This window comes from Acanthopagrus latus, chromosome 14 (assembly GCF_904848185.1).
Source record: "Acanthopagrus latus isolate v.2019 chromosome 14, fAcaLat1.1, whole genome shotgun sequence".
In the NCBI taxonomy this organism is placed as follows: Eukaryota; Metazoa; Chordata; class Actinopteri; order Spariformes; family Sparidae; genus Acanthopagrus; species Acanthopagrus latus.
Genome location: NC_051052.1, coordinates 4244337 through 4261813, shown reverse-complemented (window position 1 = coordinate 4261813; position 17477 = coordinate 4244337). Strand labels below are relative to the sequence as shown.

The 17477-nt window shown below is 42.6% G+C and overlaps 3 protein-coding genes across 4 annotated transcripts; 1 reads left to right on the top strand and 2 right to left on the bottom strand.

Annotated features, from left to right (window-relative positions):
• Positions 1-353: 353 nt before the first annotated feature.
• Positions 354-3537, bottom strand: phax (phosphorylated adaptor for RNA export). The gene is made up of 2 exons (XM_037122465.1): positions 3376-3537; positions 354-3199 (listed from the first exon to the last, which is right to left on the bottom strand). The coding sequence occupies exon 2, from the start codon at positions 3190-3192 to the stop codon at positions 1966-1968; it is 1227 nt and encodes a 408-aa protein (XP_036978360.1). The 5' UTR covers positions 3193-3199; positions 3376-3537; the 3' UTR covers positions 354-1965.
• An 879-nt stretch (positions 3538-4416) lies between these two features.
• pmpcb (peptidase, mitochondrial processing subunit beta) lies at positions 4417-10651 on the top strand. Its single transcript, XM_037122463.1, has 13 exons — positions 4417-4572; positions 4900-5037; positions 5583-5669; positions 5936-6065; positions 6378-6576; positions 6722-6801; positions 6952-7064; positions 7510-7653; positions 7788-7948; positions 8045-8130; positions 8242-8330; positions 9162-9237; positions 10436-10651. The coding sequence occupies exons 1-13, from the start codon at positions 4489-4491 to the stop codon at positions 10498-10500; spliced, it is 1452 nt and encodes a 483-aa protein (XP_036978358.1). The 5' UTR covers positions 4417-4488; the 3' UTR covers positions 10501-10651.
• Positions 10568-17360, bottom strand: dnajc2 (DnaJ (Hsp40) homolog, subfamily C, member 2). 2 transcript variants are annotated; one of them, XM_037122460.1, is made up of 16 exons: positions 17092-17360; positions 15914-16104; positions 14888-14963; positions 14696-14794; positions 14393-14615; positions 14220-14285; positions 14011-14102; positions 13707-13828; positions 13131-13280; positions 12945-13033; positions 12682-12751; positions 12391-12578; positions 11881-11981; positions 11504-11614; positions 11019-11179; positions 10668-10736 (listed from the first exon to the last, which is right to left on the bottom strand). In XM_037122460.1, exons 1-16 carry the CDS (start codon positions 17144-17146, stop codon positions 10668-10670), a joined length of 1863 nt encoding a protein of 620 aa, XP_036978355.1. In that variant the 5' UTR covers positions 17147-17360. The 2 variants fall into 2 exon arrangements, with proteins under 2 accessions (XP_036978354.1, XP_036978355.1); XM_037122459.1 differs by lacking the exon at positions 17092-17360 and having other exon boundaries at positions 10568-10736.
• Positions 17361-17477: the final 117 nt, after the last annotated feature.

The window sequence follows — 17477 nt, the reverse complement described above, 5'->3', positions numbered from 1 at the left end:
GAACCATTCTTTCTGATGCAGGACGGATTATGAGCCATTTCTACTTCTTGGTGGATTGAACATGAACACGTTTCCCCGACAAAACGCAGGTTTTTTTCCAGACTTCAGACCTCTCTAAATGAAACACTGGACACGTTTTAGTACACCCTCAAGGACAAAAAAGTCAATCCCACATTTGACTAGATGCTTTCTCAGAGAACACGACAGTCACGTGCTGTGAAGTAGCTCCGTCGTCTTCAGGCCTCTGCTGCCACCCTCTTGTTGTGCCTGGCACATGCATGCCTTAAAAGCAGATTTATTGCCGAAGGTTTACCACAGCCGATTGGTAAGACAGGTACTCTTTTAGGAGTTGATAGATTTGATCAATACAAATGTGAGTTGTGGACAGGGGTGGGAGGAGAGTCTCCTGCTGTCTACAGTGTGTGAGTGGTGAGAGACCTCATCACCACCAGTCTGCCTTCAAAATAATACTCATCTCTGGTTGGTGTTAAAGGGGCGCTATGTAGTTCTGAAGAAGAAATGTAAACTCAGCATTTTTATATCTACAACATTTATGAGGTAATAATACAAGATCAGGAGTATTTTTTTCCCCATAACTGAATAAACAAGCTGTAGAGGGAAATAAGGTATCCAGTACACCAGTTTTGAACCTGGAAACCTGAAAAGGTTCAAACAGTCAATAAAAAAGGCCAAAAGATATTCTAAAAAAGTGAATTTAACTGCAGCTGGATCGGTGCACCGGTTACTCCTCTAAAAACGATTTCTTTGGCGTGTGGTTAAAGGATAAGCTCACCCAGAAATGAAAATTCACTCAACAAGTCCCCATCTACTTCAGTTGTTAAGGTGCAGCGCTGGTTTGCTTTGAAGCGCCAGAAAATGTTTGGACTATAAAAATTCACCCGACTTTCCGTCAGCATGGGAAGTGAGGAGATAGTGAGTGCATTTTCATTTTGGGGTGACCTGTTCCTTTAATGCAGAGCAACAGACGTTTTTTCCTGATATGTTTTTCCATTACCAGCACACAGTCTGCTGCCCCTGATGCTGAACTGTGCTGCTTTCTATTATATGATCAGTCAAAGCCATACAACTGTACCTGCTGCTATCTATAGACAATATTTAATTGACTCAGTCCTGAACTTTATTTATTGCTTTTTCTGTATTTCTTATGTGGGTTTATTATCTTTCTTACTTCTAACCCTAACTCCAGGGTCAGTATTTATTTTTTCAGATTACAGTAAATATTGGAAATAGCATTGTCCATCACATGCGTCCTTTGGTATAGTTTTCCCTAAAACTCCTATTTGTACCCTTTTACTTGGGATGGGATCACTCATTTCTGTGACAATAATGATTCCGCCATCTGGTGGACAAACTTCTGCTCTACGGTAGCTTTAAGTTTTCCGCTCTTGAGGCCCATCTACTGTGTAAAAAAAAACCTGATACTCCAGGAGCCGAACAATCCAGACCTACTGAAACTGCTTGGATATCAGGAACTGAATCTGTTCTCACAACGCTAAAATACACCAGCGATGACTATTCTCTTACAGTGTGCAGCACTGAAGCACACTGTGCAAACCAGTTACTGTTTAAGTCAGTTTACCCGAGTCACCTTTATTGATATTCCAGACACAGTCACAAAAAATCAACTCAACAAATCAAGACCTTGTTATCTCACGACGAAAGTTATGACAAAGAAAGTTACTAGGTTTGAAAATCAACAAGAGTGCTTCACTTTTACTCCAATGAACTGCGAGAACTTGAGCACGTTTTCAACATTATTTCAGTCAACATAAGATCTCCTTTAATTGCTAAAAAAAAAAAAAAAAACAACAACAGAAAGAGGACACTCAGGTTTGATTCTGTACTCGGCAGAGACTACTCATACAGTGTTTTAAGTGATTCATCTTTCAATACAAAACGTCCGATCCTGGTTAAACATCCCAGAGTTCAAACAGCGGAGAGCCCTCAGAAGACCTCCAGGTCTGCAGAGTTGTAGACCACTGGTGTCTCCTCAATGCCCACCGCAGCTTCCTCCTGACCCTCCTCTTCCTCCTCTGCAGCCTCCTCCAGCGACTCCAAGGCCTCGTTGGTGTCGCTGGCGAAAGTCTCCCTGGAGACGTCGTCGTGCTCGTGCAGGTTCAGCGTGCCGATGGCCTGCTTCATCTTCTTGGCCACCACGTGCCGCCTCCTCTTCTGGGCGGCTTTCTTGCTCTTGTTCTCCTTCTGTTGCTCCTCGAGGAAAATCTTCTTGCACTGGTTCCTGCTGATGCTGGGTGTGTTCTTCAGCAGGTTGAGGTACACCCCGCCGGGTGTTCGTCGCCTGCTGCCGTCCATGGTGTACACGCCGCCGCTTTCCTCCAGCGTGGCGGTCTCGCCGAGCAGCTCTATGGCTTTCTTCTTCCCGATGACTTTAACAACGCGCTCTATCAGGTCTGCTTTGGGCTCCTGCAGCCTGTGCGCGATCTCATCCGCCACCTTATCCTCCGGGTCGTCCTCTGTGATCTCATACCTGCCCTTGATGTCCATCTCCGCCCTGGGGCCCAGTCTCTCTTTAGCTGACCTCTTCCTCTTGGCATCCCCTCCTGCCCTCTCCCCTGCATCCTTGCTCTTCATGTACTCCTCCAGCTGGGTGTCCAACATATTCACTTCTCCTTCATTATCCTGCCTCTCCAGCTCCCTCTCCTTCTCCATTATCTTACGTGCCAGGACATAGTTGTAAGTCTCCACGTTCCTGCTGGACATGCTGATTTCACCCTCCATGCCAAATATGCCAAGCTCTGCAGCCACGGCATCCTGGCACTGCTCCTGGACCACAGAGCCCCAGATGTTGTTCACCTTGCGGCTTCCCAGTGCACCGGGGGCGGGCATGCGGGTCGGCCCCGGCTGGGTGGTGAAGGCAGGCGGCTGAGGAGCGTTTGACACTTTTTGGCGCTTCTTGCGCCACACAGCCGCCTCCTCGTCCGACGAGTCCGGGTCACTGTCACTGGACTCCACCGTCCTACCAGCGCTGCGGTAGGCGGCGGCGGGGGGCTGGGCAGCGGCTCTGTTTTGGAAGGACTGGCCGCTAAAAGCTGGAGGAACCTGGGGTCGAGTTAGTGCTGCTGCAGCGGTTCCCATCTCGGTATCCGAGCCGGACCCGGAGATCTCTCCATCTTCCAGGTCGCCGTCCATTAGCTCTCCACCGTCCGCCATTTCTTGACTGGAGACACACCAAAGATAATGGCTGTTCACTGACGTTTCAAAGCATCAGCTAAAGTTATGAGCCAGTCATTAGCGACAACAGCTAACTCCACACAATTAGCAGCTAACAATACCGCTGGAGTTGATATTAAAGCTGGCAGAGAATGAAAAGTCTCTGTATTAAAAGAGAAATACCTTCAATTATGTGACACAGCAGCCGACTCTCTGATCCTCATGGAATGGTATTTTAGCGCTGCATGGCTTTTCCAGTGACTGTAAAAACTGCCGTGTAGAGGTGTCAGTCACTGGACCAACTTGAGACCCTCGGAAGAAAATTCGCGCTAGGTTAAAGCCACAGTTCCGGCCTCCAACTGTCAGGCCCTTTCAAAATAAAGGTAATGACAAACTACAGAAGTAGCGAAGGCGTTAAAAAAGTTACTATGCCGAAAACTAAATGTTTAGATACATGATTAATTATATAATTAAATACTTAAATAAATGGATTCATATATAATTACACAATAGAATTCTTAAATCATTAAACATATTAATATTTTTTAAGTCAATGTCTAATTCCCATCATAAACGAAAAAAATCACAAATTAAATCATACATTAAATATAATGTGAGGGGAGTATTTATTCATGTATTTATTTATTAATTCATTTACTGATTCATATATTTTCACTCGTTCAATCTCATTCACATATTTATTGTATTCACATAAGATCAAAAAAGACTATTTAATACCATCAAAAAGACTTTTCAATACATTTTTTTATTTTGAATTGACAGTAACTGAGACTACATTATTTCTGGTTTCTTTGGCATTATCATTTTTGCTGATATTGCAGTGCTGCGATAAACACCTTTTTTCATTATTGATTAATATGACTCTTATTTTCTGGAGTAACTGATTTGTTGTTTGGTCCACCAGATGTCAGTAAATAATTGAAAATGTTAATCAATCACTTCCAGCGCAAGATAGCTGCCAAATGTCTTTTTTTTCGCAACCCAAAGATGTTGAGTTAACTGTCACAGAGGAGTAAAGAAACCATAAAATGTTTACATTTGAGGAGCTAAAATCAAAGAGTTTTTTTCATAAAAAAAAAAATACTCAAATCTGATAGTTAACAACTAATCGATGAATATGATAAGTGGAGCTCAATGGTAGTGTTTTTACCTAATGCTAAAAAAAGTCCTCTGGGCTTTTTATTTTTTGAATCATATTTTCGCAATCCCCGGCGGAAGTTGCGTGCTGATTGCGTCAGTGAAAACGGCACATGCGCTGTGTGACAGATAAACAACATGGCGGCGTCCGTACAGCGTCTCACACTTGCTGGGAGATTTCTCCTACAAAGACATTTACTGAAGACAAATTCTTTAAGCCGGGTAAGACGAATGTATTTAAAGACATTTTTTCGACATGTTTGTCTTTTTAAAGTCTCTTGACAGTTCTCAGTTTACAGTCTGACGTGGGGAAGCCTCTGTATGATCCGCCAGGCTCACTGTTTGCTAACAGTAAAGTTAGCTAAAACCTGAGACAAACTCGGCTGCTCCAATATTAAAGTAATGTTGAAGTTTACTCCGTGTTATTAGGTAAAACTGTCGACGACGTAGGTTAGTTAAATTCATCATCTCTGACAGGTTACGTCACTGTGCTAAAAGTGTAGTATCATCATGACTGACCGTTAGTTCCTGTGCGTCCTCCACCTACAGTTCACAGCAGGACAGCACAGACTCTTGGCCACTCAGGCTGCTCAGCAGGTGGCTCTGAATGTCCCAGAGACCAAGGTGACCACTTTAGAAAACGGACTGAGGGTGGCTTCAGAGGACGCTGGGCTTACTACCTGCACAGTAAGTCTGAAATTATCCCCCTAACACACAAACACACACACACACACACACACACACACACACACACACACACACACACACACTTACACACACTTGCTGTTTGTTTCCCTGGCCACGGTGAAGTATATACAATAATAATTCAGCCTACAGGAATATAAGAAAATCAATTTGGGGGTTATTGTCACACTGTAGAAAATAAATAGAATACATTTCCTCTGACAGAAGTTCTGCAATGTGAAATATTGTTATCATCTGTTGGAGGTTGTACAGAATAATTGGATCTCCAGGTGGTGATTCTTCTTTCGTTTGTATTCATGATTTATGATTTCAATAGTCATATTATATCAAGGCTACGAGTTCAAAAGTAAGTATGTAGTAAGTAAGAAAGTAAGTACAAAAGGTTTATCTGGATGTTTGAAAAAACAGTTTAGTACCATCACCACAGAAGTTTCAGTTACCATATTTGTCAGGAGCTCTACAATAGCACACTGGCAGCAGAGTGAGAGGATGTTAATAACTGTATTGTTATTACTGCCTACTTCTAGGTGGGCCTGTGGATAGATGCTGGGAGTCGCTACGAGAACGAGAGAAATAATGGCACAGCACATTTTTTGGAACATATGGCCTTTAAGGTAAGATGGTGATGGGGCTGTAAAGCTTAACTTTGGCTAACTGGACTCACTGGTTTGTCTCCTAATGTTGCTAATTTTTACAAGGACAGTTATAATGTTTGCAAAACGAAGAATTCGTCAGGGTTGTATCATGCAAAAATAATTTAATAAATGTAATATTTATTAAAAGAAACAATATGATTTTTCTCTTGTCTTCAACAATGCAAAAGAAATATTCCCAGGCTCATTCACCTGAGTGTGTGTCTGTGTGCATGTGTGTGTGACAGGGCACCAGGAAGCGTTCCCAGCTGGATCTGGAGTTGGAGATCGAGAACATGGGCGCTCATCTGAACGCCTACACATCCAGAGAGCAAACTGTGTATTATGCCAAAGCTTTCTCTAAAGATCTCCCACGAGGTATGATACACGAGGGCAGAAGAGCTGAGTGATACGGTTTCGTGAAGGTCTGAATGCATGTCCTGGGAAAAAATCATAAAAAGGCTTCACTTAATGTCATCTAAAGTCAATTAATGCATGTTATTGGAGTTGGTGTTGTTTTGTATATAACTACATTTATAACCATAATGTCTCAGATTACTTGAATTTGATGGAATTTGGCCTGAAAAGAACTTGAACTTGATGTTTAGGGTAGTGTGGAAACTGGTTTGTAAAATGAAAAAGGTTCATGATTTTATACATGCTAATAACTCTTTGTTTCTTCTTCCCAAGCTGTGGAGATCCTGGCTGACATCATCCAGAACAGCACGCTGGGTGAGGCAGAGATCGAGAGGGAGCGAGGGGTGATCCTCAGAGAGATGCAGGAAGTGGAGACGAATCTGCAGGAGGTGGTCTTTGATTACCTGCATGCTACTGCGTATCAGTCCACTGCTTTGGGCCGGACCATCCTGGGGCCCACTGAGAACATCAAGTAAGACCGTGACTCTGTATACTGTGCTTCTGAAATACCTGATTACAGTGTGATGCAGTAGTCCCACATAGCTCTGGTTTATCTAGGCATATTTTAGAAATACTCTTTTCTTTCATTCTTTAAAGTCAGTCGTGTTTAATTGCAGGACCATCAACAGAGGTGACCTGGTGGAGTACATCACTACTCACTACAAAGGCCCCAGAATAGTGCTGGCTGCTGCTGGAGGTCAGAACAACTTATCCTCTCTTGTTTGGTTTATCTCAGTTGATGTGTTAGCTGCTTTTAATAACTGAAATAGTAATTAAAGGCTAAAGTAAGTGTGTCAAAGTGAAATATTGAGGTTGTTCTGACATTGTGTCATGTGTTTCTGATCAGGAGTTTCTCACGATGAGCTTATCGATTTGGCCAAGTACCACTTTGGAAAACTTCCTGGCAGATATAAGGGTGACGCTCCAGAACTTCCTCCATGCCACTTCACAGGAAGTGAGGTAAGGTTGAAGGCTTATACTTCACATTGTGATTGTCTTTTAGTTACATTTTTGTCATGCAGACTGTCCCCAGATGAACTTGAAACAGGAAAGTTGAAAGTTTTATCGTTTAGTCTATACAATGTCATAAAATTGTGAAAAGTGTTCATCGTAATCTTCCGTAGCCTAAACTACAAGTCATTCACTTGCTTCGTGTGTCCAAACCCAAAGACTGCTCATTTACTATCATAATTGACAAAGAAACACAGAAAATGTTTATTTTTAATCAACTACAAGCTGCGAAACAATAAAAAAAATATATATTCATTACATGTAAATTGTTACACAAGAGCCCCATTAACTGACAACTGTTTTTTTCCAAAGAGAATTTATCTTAGAATAGTAAAGTTTTAATTATAGACAGTGGAGAAGTGACACCACTGAGTCTGTCTTGTTGTCTCTTTAGATCCGTGTACGTGATGACAAGATGCCTCTGGCTCATATTGCCATTGCAGTGGAGGCGGTTGGATGGTCACACCCTGACACCATCCCCCTCATGGTGGCCAACACTCTCATTGGAAACTGGGACCGCTCCTTTGGCGGAGGTGTGGTGAGTACTGCTGAAACCTCAAAGTCAGTTTAGATTTCTCACACCAAGCTGCACCAGGGAACTATCACAGCCCACACGGCAGTCTGTTAGTGGTAATGAAGTGCATAACCCCTCCTGTTGGACTGTGTCCACAGAATCTGTCCAGTAAACTGGCTCAGATGGCCTGTCAGGGCAACCTGTGCCACAGCTTCCAGTCCTTCAACACCTGCTACACAGACACAGGCCTGTGGGGGCTCTACATGGTGTGTGAGCCCGGCACCATCAATGACATGATGCACTTCACTCAGATGGAATGGTGAGTATGAGCACATACAAAGTGGACAGATCAGATATACTGTAGAAATCAACTCACAGGTCTGAATATAAAACCTTGTCTTGTACACCCTGCTAGGATGTCTCTTTGTACGAGTGTGACGGAGAGCGAGGTGGCACGGGCCAAAAATCTGCTCAAGACCAACATGCTCCTACATCTGGATGGTAAGTCCGCGTCACATCGGGCTGCGTCAAGTCAGGCTGCGTCACCGATGATCACAGAAGCCCAACGCAAGACCTCTTACTGACGTCAGCTTGTTTATCTGTTGTCTCCAGGATCCACCCCTATCTGCGAGGACATCGGCAGACAGATGCTGTGCTACAGTCGCAGGATCCCTCTGCATGAGCTGGAGGCTAGAATTGATGTGAGTCGATACAGTCAAGTCTCATCCACCAGGAATGAACAGGGCCTCCCACATATAGTGTTTTTAAATACTTTTTAGTGGAATTCAAGAAGTCAGCCGTGGTGTGTTATGTCACTATCCTAAATATGATTATATCTTTGATACCTAATCATAAACTTATGATCTTGTCAAGTGTTGTTCCTCACACAGCTTCAAACAGCTCGTGGAGGAACGTGAAATGGAACGTGTCTTTCTGGAAAGTGCTGAATCTGTATTGATTACCTTGTTGCTGCACCTGCAGGCATCAATAGCAACTCAAAGCTCACTGATATATCACCCTTTCTTTCCCTCCCTCCTGAACTGATGGCTCACTGGTTAACTGTTGAGAATGACCATTCGTTTTATGCCCCTTGCCACCATCTTGTTTCAATGACAAATATGCAATTTTAAGGGACCTTAGCTGCAGTTAAACTTTTCAGAGTCATTGGAACAAGGATAAAAGATGATGTAAAGTAAGGTTGCAGCTATTATTTTCATTCTTGATAAATCTCTTGATTATTTTATAGATTAGTCAATTAGTTGTTCAGTACAAAAATGGTAACACTATTTGTTTCAGAAAGCCCAAGATGACTTCCTCAAATGTCTTGTTTTGTCCACAACAAAAGAAATTCAGTTTGTCATAGATGTAACCAGGAGATACTCAGTTTATAAACTGAAACTAGTTTGGACTGTTTTCCCAAAATGTTGTTTTTCAAACGTATTAATATATTATCAAAATAGTAATTTAATAGTAATATTAGATTATTGATTTATCATTGCAGCTCTAATATAATGTTGTCTGCTCTTAAACAGGCTATTGATGCTACGACCATCAAGGACGTGTGCGCCAAATATATCTTCAACAAAGCTCCTGCCATCGCAGCAGTTGGTATGTTCCTCCATTTGGTGGATTTAGAGTAACACGTTTCAGCACAACATGTACACCCACCTGATACTGTATATAGTAACTGACAGTCCATGAGCTTGTGAAGCCATAACACTTGAGAAATAGTTTGTATTTGAGTTTTGATGTCATGCCATCGATCAGACTTGGCCAGACGGCCACCTGGTGTCTCAGGGACAAGATGCTCTTCTTCAGTTTGTCTGTTTATCTCAAAGCAGCATTATTCTCTCCTGGCCATAATGTCCAATTACTGTCTGTCTCTGAAAGTGGCTCCTGTGCTCTAAGGCAAGAATATGAAAATATGATTTGCATACTTTCTCACTGCATGATAATACAGGTAGGGATGCAGGATAATAGCTGCACTTCATCCGTATCAGCCAAAAAGGCTTTACAATAAGATTTTGGAACTGTCAAAATTATAATTTCTGCCAAAATAATAGGTCATTTAGATGACACTCAGTGAATTAGGTCGATATGATATGTGCATGTATTGTTTGAGGCACTGGTAATTGGCCAAAATGAGTAGGAAAATATTGGATATACGCAAAAGTACACTATCATGCATCCCTAAACACAGGTGTCAAATCAAAGGCCACTCTATCTAAATAAGTCTCTTGTTGCATAATGTAATTAACTGATACCTTATTTATCATAATTGTTGGAGCTCTTCTACCATGCAATAAGCAGAGATAGCTTGTTATAAAAATGTAACCATGAGTAAATATTTGGACTTGGATCATGGCCAGGAAGCTTAATGTAACATGAAAAAGCAGCCATTGTTCAAGGGGACAGTTGATCCTTGCATGCCACTATATGTATGGTGTGGTGCTTAGATTGGATTCATAGGATAACAAAGCTTAGCTCTATTTGTAGCTCTGGCAAAGTATGATTACACTTTACATGACAGCTGAGATCCAGGCTGTGAAACCAGCTGGTACTGTTCTCCATATTGAACTGTAATATTGCTACTAATCCCTCTGTAAACACAAGAACCTACACAATTATGGTAGGTAGACAGTTTCTAAGATATCACCATTTCCAGCAAAACCTTTGAAAACAGTATAATCAAACAATGGCTAGAGTAAAAAATAATAAAATCCATGCTATAATTAACTGTTTTCCTTTCAGAGTCATACAATACACTCTGAATGACAGTAACTTCAATTGTTTTTTTTTGTCTCAGGTCCAATTGAACAGCTGCCAGACTATAACCAGATCCGAAGTGGAATGTTCTGGATGAGAACCTGATCAGACCTGCTCTGAGGACACATTAACCCTTCAACTGTACAGCTCATAAACAAACAGAGTATTTAAGTCTTGTCTGTAGTATTTTTTCCTCCTTTAATTTTTATTATAAAATAAAGACCAACACAATAATGTTAAAATAACACAGATACTATTCTTTGTGGTTCTTGTCATTTTTTACTTTTGGCCGCCACCTGTTCCTGTGCAGCTTTCTTGGCTTTAACCATCTCCACCAGCTCCTGTAAAAGACACAGGAAAACATATGTTAGGACACCACAAGTAGTTGGGAGGAAGCAGATTGTGGTGCTGTTGAGTTGTACTACATTACACACAAAGACGTTTCTAATATTTAGCCTACACTGACTGACAAAAAATTGACTAAATATGAGACACCTCAGTACAACATGACTATGGCCTCCTCTATTAGACTGCGAATGACTTAATCTAGTTGTACCAAAATACATTGTCAATTGTAACATTCCTTCCATGCTGAAAAGGAGCGGAGCAGAGCATCGTCTTACCTTGTATCTCTTCATACAGTCTTTCTTGCTCCGTCCTGGGACGGCAGCTGCGATCTTCTCCCAGCGCTCAGGTGTGCTCACTGGGTAAGTCTTCAGGGCTTGTTCCAGAAGTTTCTGTTCCTCGGTGGTCCACGCAGCACTGTTACCTTCACTACCAGAGGCTGAGAGAAGACACAGCAGGTCAATGTGGCCCATTGTTACACAGTATCTGTCATTTGTTCCAACAGTTCCCTCACTATGAATTTCCTGAGAAGTTTCCCTGCTTCCAATGCACAAAATAACAACTCAATGAGAACACACCAAGTTAAACATTTTAAATCGGGGTACAAAAATTGCAACTGCATCTACACAGCACCGTGTTCGCACTGCAGAAACGTCTGGCGACACCATTTCTCATTCTGGTATAGAGGACAGGCTTTATATCAACAGTCTGCATCCACTAACTCAGACTGACAAACACTCAACAGCTGCACAGATAGACTCACCATCAAATCTCTCCGAGGGCTGAGCATTGTCTATGGTGGGCGGTACTTGAGAGTGTTCCTTCTTGAATTTCTCAAAGGCTTTTCTGTTGATCTCATCTTTCTGTAATGGATCTGTTGAGATGACAAATCGATGATTAAAAAAAAGTCAGAAACAGAATGGCAAATGGTATGTTGTGGTGGAGAAATGTTTAAAGATACTATATTGATATTTCTGTCTAATTATGAAAGCACTAAGGTTTTTTTTAATACTTTTGGCAATTTCAATTTTCCTTAGTTTTCCCTTGTATAAAGGGAATGTTGGTTCCCGTTTTGTCCAAGCGAAGGTGTGTTGACTGCAGCAGGTTGTGTAAATCATACTTCGTTCAAACGGAGCTCACCTAGCCTCTGCAGGTTCTTGGCTTTGTTGATGACGTCTTTGGCGTTTCTCTTCGTGCCACTGGTGGAGTGTATGTTCATGTAGTTGGCAATAACTTCCCATCTGCAAGGGAAAACGTAAATAAATTCATCTTTAACCAACTTCCAGCTGCACGAGTAAAAAAACAAAAAACAAAAAAAAACCCCATCAGTTCAGCCTTAGTCGAAGGCTGAGGTCACTTTTCTTAGAAGAGAATTTCTCCTGACTCCAACTTAACATGTATTTCTAGTTGGCTTAGCTGACAGCATATAAACATGGGAGGCATTTCAGCCAATTCTTTTATAATTGTGTCACACCCGACTGACTGAACAGTTTAAGTCGTCTCAGCTGTCTACACGGGCTGTGTAATGCCTTGTAAACTCTATCTGAAGCATATTTTAAAGCTGCAAGTCTATTATGTGTATAAGAGCAAGTTGGGCTCTGAATGCAGGTGACCTACACTCCATACTATGTCTGAACACATTGTGTCTACCTGGCATTGGTTCCAGCAGGGAATAGATTGACAGCTTTGATGAGCAGCTGGAGGTCCTCCTCGTTCCAGCCCTTCCCCCCGCCTCCTCCTCCTCCCCCACCGCTGGCCTGGTCGGCACTGCGGGCCGCCTGCCTCGCCTGGACCTCAGCGTCCCTCTCCCTCTGCAGCTGGGCGTTCACCTCCTGCACCTGAGCGGAGGAACGCCAACATGTTTGTACACCTGTAAGGACTTCACACGGGTGGTACATGAAGGGTCTCCCGTTGGTCTTTGCAGACGCAGTGCCTTTTTACCTGCTTCTCCACGGCCGCCTTACTGTCCTCTTTCGAGCCCGAGGCCAGGATCTCATTCAGCGACTGCAGACTGGAAACACACGAGGACCATGAAACACTGACTCACATCTCAGGGCTCTGCCTCCTGCATAGCAAGGCTGAGATGATCTTAGCTTATAATTATTAACATCATCTGAGACTGAAGTTGTGCTGGGGGTCCTGATCTACAGACAACGGTTCTAAAAGCATTACATTTCTTCTAATGAGAACCTTGTTGACCTTACCTTGTCAGTTCCAGCCGATCACAGAGCTTCTCCACCTCCTCCATCATTTTCACACTGTCAGTTTCATCGTCAGCAAAGTAATTCCAGTTCTGTGGAGTGAGGACCGATAGGGAGACACAACAGCATTAACCAAACGACTGTGACACATGCCAGTCAAAGTCAAAGAGCGCTTCAATGAGAATGAACCTTGCAGGTAGTCCTGAGTTTCTGCCTCTCCTTCTTGATGGCCTTCTTCTGGATCTCTTTCTCTTTCTTGGCCTGCTGGGCGGCCTGCTTGGCCTCCTCTTCCTCCTTCTCCTTCTGCAGCCGAGCCGCCTCCAGCTCCGCCTGCCGGGCCTGTTGAAGAGAGTGCAAACTGGCTGGTGAACAAAGGGACAACAGCATTTCAGGAGCAAACTGCAAAGGCTGACTTTGAGGCATCTGTGTTTGTGTGTGCTCTTTAGAAACCGCCATATTATTTAAAGCCTAATCAGGTAATTCACAGACAGTGAGAGATAGTCTAACATTCCTATTAGTGGATTACCACTTCAGCAACTTGTGACATTTCAAAACACAATAACTGAGGGGGACGCTGACAAACTGAAGCTTAGCTGAAACTAAGACTACTCATCTCTCCAGTCTTCATTTTCAGTGTCATAACAGTAGAACTCTACAAATTTCCAACATTTGAGTCTCTATCAGCTTAATACTGGAAGGTAAACACGCTGAAAAGGTTAATGCACATGTGCGTCAGGAGAGTGTTTTGTTTAACATGAGACTCACTCTCTCCCTCTCCTCCTGCTCTTTCCTCTTGGCGTCAGCTTTAGCCTTCTTCTCAGACTCCTTCCTGGCTTTTTCTTCTTCTTTGAACTTCTTTATTCTAGGGTCGCAGCTGTAGGCAGTATCTGCAGTAAAGGAGAAAAAGGTGTCAATCTCACTCATTTTCAGCGGATCTCCTGGACCACGCACCATGACACAGAGGAGATTTTTTTATAAAATATTCAATAGCCTATGTAGCTTTGTGATATTTTTACTTGCTCTGTCACAATATGTTTCCTTCGACCTGCAGTGTGCGCTGAGACCTTACCGACTAGTGTTCGTATTCTGTTCATCTCCTCCTTCTTCCTCTGAGCTCTGGAAGCTCGATTCTGCTTCTCAATCCATCTCCTCTCGTCTCGACTGCAAGGGAAAGTTAAAACAAGTCAGTGGGATGATTCAGTCACAGTGGACCTGTCACCTGTTCTGTGTTTCAATACAACCAGCTGCTGACACACGCACTCACACACGGGAGCTTACCATTCAGCCTTTTCCTTTTCCTCTTCATCCAAGTATGAGAATTCCCTCCATGAATCAAAGTTGTACCTTTAACAAAAATTTAAAAAGGTACAAAAGTTAAAACACTTCCCTGAGTTGTGTTTTAACACAGCATCTTTCCGTAGTCAAATCAACATCTCTTGGAAACAACTCACCAAAAAGAGTAAAAATTATCAACATCTTCGAAAGAGGACTCCATGGTGCCGAGTTTGGGAACGTGCTTTTTGGAAGACCATCTGGCATTTCTATCAAAGACGGGAGCGAACACCTGAAAGAAGTTTTCTTTGCCTTCGCCCTTTGAAGGCACAGCATTGTCGAAGGTTGGATCTACACTGTCAAAGGCTCTCCTCTTCACCGGGTCTGACAGGATTTCTATAGCTGAAGTTCAAACAGTGACAACAGTGAGTATGAGTTCAGGACCCTCGGTGCTGATAACCTTTAAAAGCAGAGTCACATACCTTTAGTTATACAGGTGAAGTAGTCGTTGTCTCCCTCAACAATCTGCTCTCCTGCAGCTTTCCTCTTGTCAGGATGGTGCTTCAGCACAATTGCTTTGTCTGTTGAGACGCAGCAGAGAATGTGATTGGAAAAATGCTTTTCCAACAATTACAGAAAGGATCCATGAGAGCAGGGGGAAGCAGAATACTCACGGGCAGCTTTGATCTGTTTCTGTGTGGCTTTGTACCTCAAGTTTATGAGGCCGAGGACAGCATAGTGATCTTGATTCTGACAAACAAGTAAGAGGTAAGTGAAGAGTTTCTAGTAATACATAAATTGATCAAATATCACAAACAATGAGTTAAAATCCAAATTGATGTGAGCTGCATGTGTCACACATTAACAACATCTCAGTGTGTAAGGAGTGTAAGGCTGTTAACTACAGATTGATTGTTAAAGTAGTTAGAAATAGATTATGACTCTGTATTTGATTCAACACAAATACTACAGAAGTCTGTCAGTTTCTACCATCACTGCATAAGATCTCAGCTACAGTTGTGAACACTTCTTATGAGGTAAGAAGCCTACATACTTTTTACTAAAACCAAAACTAATAAGAGTGATGCTTTAGTTGAATGACTGAAAAATAATCAACATTTTAGCCACCTGTACAGTAGTTAGTAGTAGTAGTTTCTCATTCCAGCCTCCACAACATAAGGGTTTTATCTTGTTGTCAATAAATGTTTGAGTTTTTTTTTGATCACTGGTCAGACAAAACGATCGTCACCATTTTATTTTATAGCCACAAAAAGATCAAAACAATGAAGAGGCAACGAGCAACTGGTCAATCTGTGGTGGAAAATTATTATTGTTTTTCTGCTTGTCTGCTACTAATGCAAAGCAACAAACGCCTCATGGAGAGCGCGGCTTGATTGCACAGCATTTGTTTTAGCTCCTCTGTTAGACACTGCAGGGGTTAACAGCACTAGTTTTTTCAGTCATAGTTGTCACAATTGTGAGACGAGACAGCAGGAGGAAGATTTAGGTGAAAAGCTGAAGCTGCTGTCAACAGCGATCAACATAGTGTAACTCATCATAAATCCTGAGCTAATCCAAAATTCAGGCTGACATGAACACACAGATGTCTGCTGAGCATCTCCTGCATCACATTCAGCTCTGAAATGGAAGAAGAAGCTTTTTTTGGGGGCGTAAAATAATTTTCTATTTTCGTCTGATACCTTCCAGTCTTTTGGGTCAAGTGTCCGGAGCATGGGGTACTCCTCTAGCTGGAACTCCTCATCTTCTGACTCCTCTTCTGACTCCTCTTCCTCCTCAAGCTCCTGGAAGGAGGCAGATGTGCTCCTGTTCCTCCTCTTGAAGTAGGCCTCGAACCACCGCCCCACAGGCTCCACCTGGACCTGCACAGAGGCTGCAAAAAAAAAAAAAAAAGGTTCAAAGGAATGCCTGTAAATGATCATACTTTGCCTTTAAACACGGCACCAGATTACAACTATTTTAGTTGCATGACTGTAAAGTGCGACTCAACATTTACATCAGCTGTACTGGTGGGCCTGAAAATCGCCATTTCTTGTTAGGCGTGCTGTGATTTAAATGAGGGAAAACATCTCCACCTTCAATCATGTTGACAAAAACATCCACGATGTGTTAAGAATCAGGTCAAAATGTACAGTATTATTGGGTGCACCTAAATGTAAAATGTAGGCGCACCAGTGTAAAAAGATTGAAAGATGCAATACTAAAACTGTGAAAGACATGCTGACTTTTATTACCATTATCATTATTATTATTCATTCTGAGCACCAAAATTGACTGTCTTTGCTCCAGCAATATGTATTTGGGTTTAGCAACAGTCATTACTGACAATACTCTGCATATTGCCCCAAAACTACCTGCATGTCAAGGCCACCCATTCAGGTAACATGGATTGTATGTCTTGCTCTGGTTTTGTTGAGCCTTTCACCCTGTCATTTCAAATGAAAAAGCTACTAAAGATGTCTTTGCCCTCATTAAAAACGAGACAGGTCAGACTGTCTGAAGATACAACAGGTGTCCAGACATTATGTAACACCCCGGTGATGAATGACATGCGGAGCGATGAGAAAGTGGGTTAAATATCAAGAGCTGCCAACTAGCAAGTGTTCAGCTAATGTGAAGAGCTCCTGTAAATCAGTGCAGCAAGTGCGACCATGACTGGGAAGCATATTATACAACACAGGATACAACCAGCCTAAATAAACCGAGAAACAACAATACTATTCCGAGTTCTAAAATTAGCTGATATTAGCTTAGTGTTTGCTGTCCCTTCTTTAGCTGCATGCTAACGCATAAAGCAGCACCCTGCATATACATTTGTAGCTTCGCTAGCTTCCTTCCTGTGGCCTCTTCCAGTGCTTACCGGCAGCGGTTGTAAAGACAACCGTTTCTTCGCCGTCCAGCGCTTCCAACAACATCTTAGAAGAGCGGGCTACACTGACATTCAAGCGCCGAAATTATCAGGAGAAAGCTTTCTAAAGTGCTGAAGTTTCTGGGCCGCTCATTAACACACCACATGGGCCTCCCTTTCCAAGTGCCAATCCGAAAAGGAGTTCTGCTGTCACGCCGTTAACCGGTCCGTGTAACGCTTCCTCACTTTCGTTCCGCACGTCCGCAAATCGGTATTTCGTTAGGTGGCGCCTCCTCGCTGGAGCCCCGCTCATATTAGTTGAACATTCACAACATTTGACTCATATTTACAATTGATAGTTTAAATTATAAGAGCGTCGTTAGTGTGGCAAATATTTG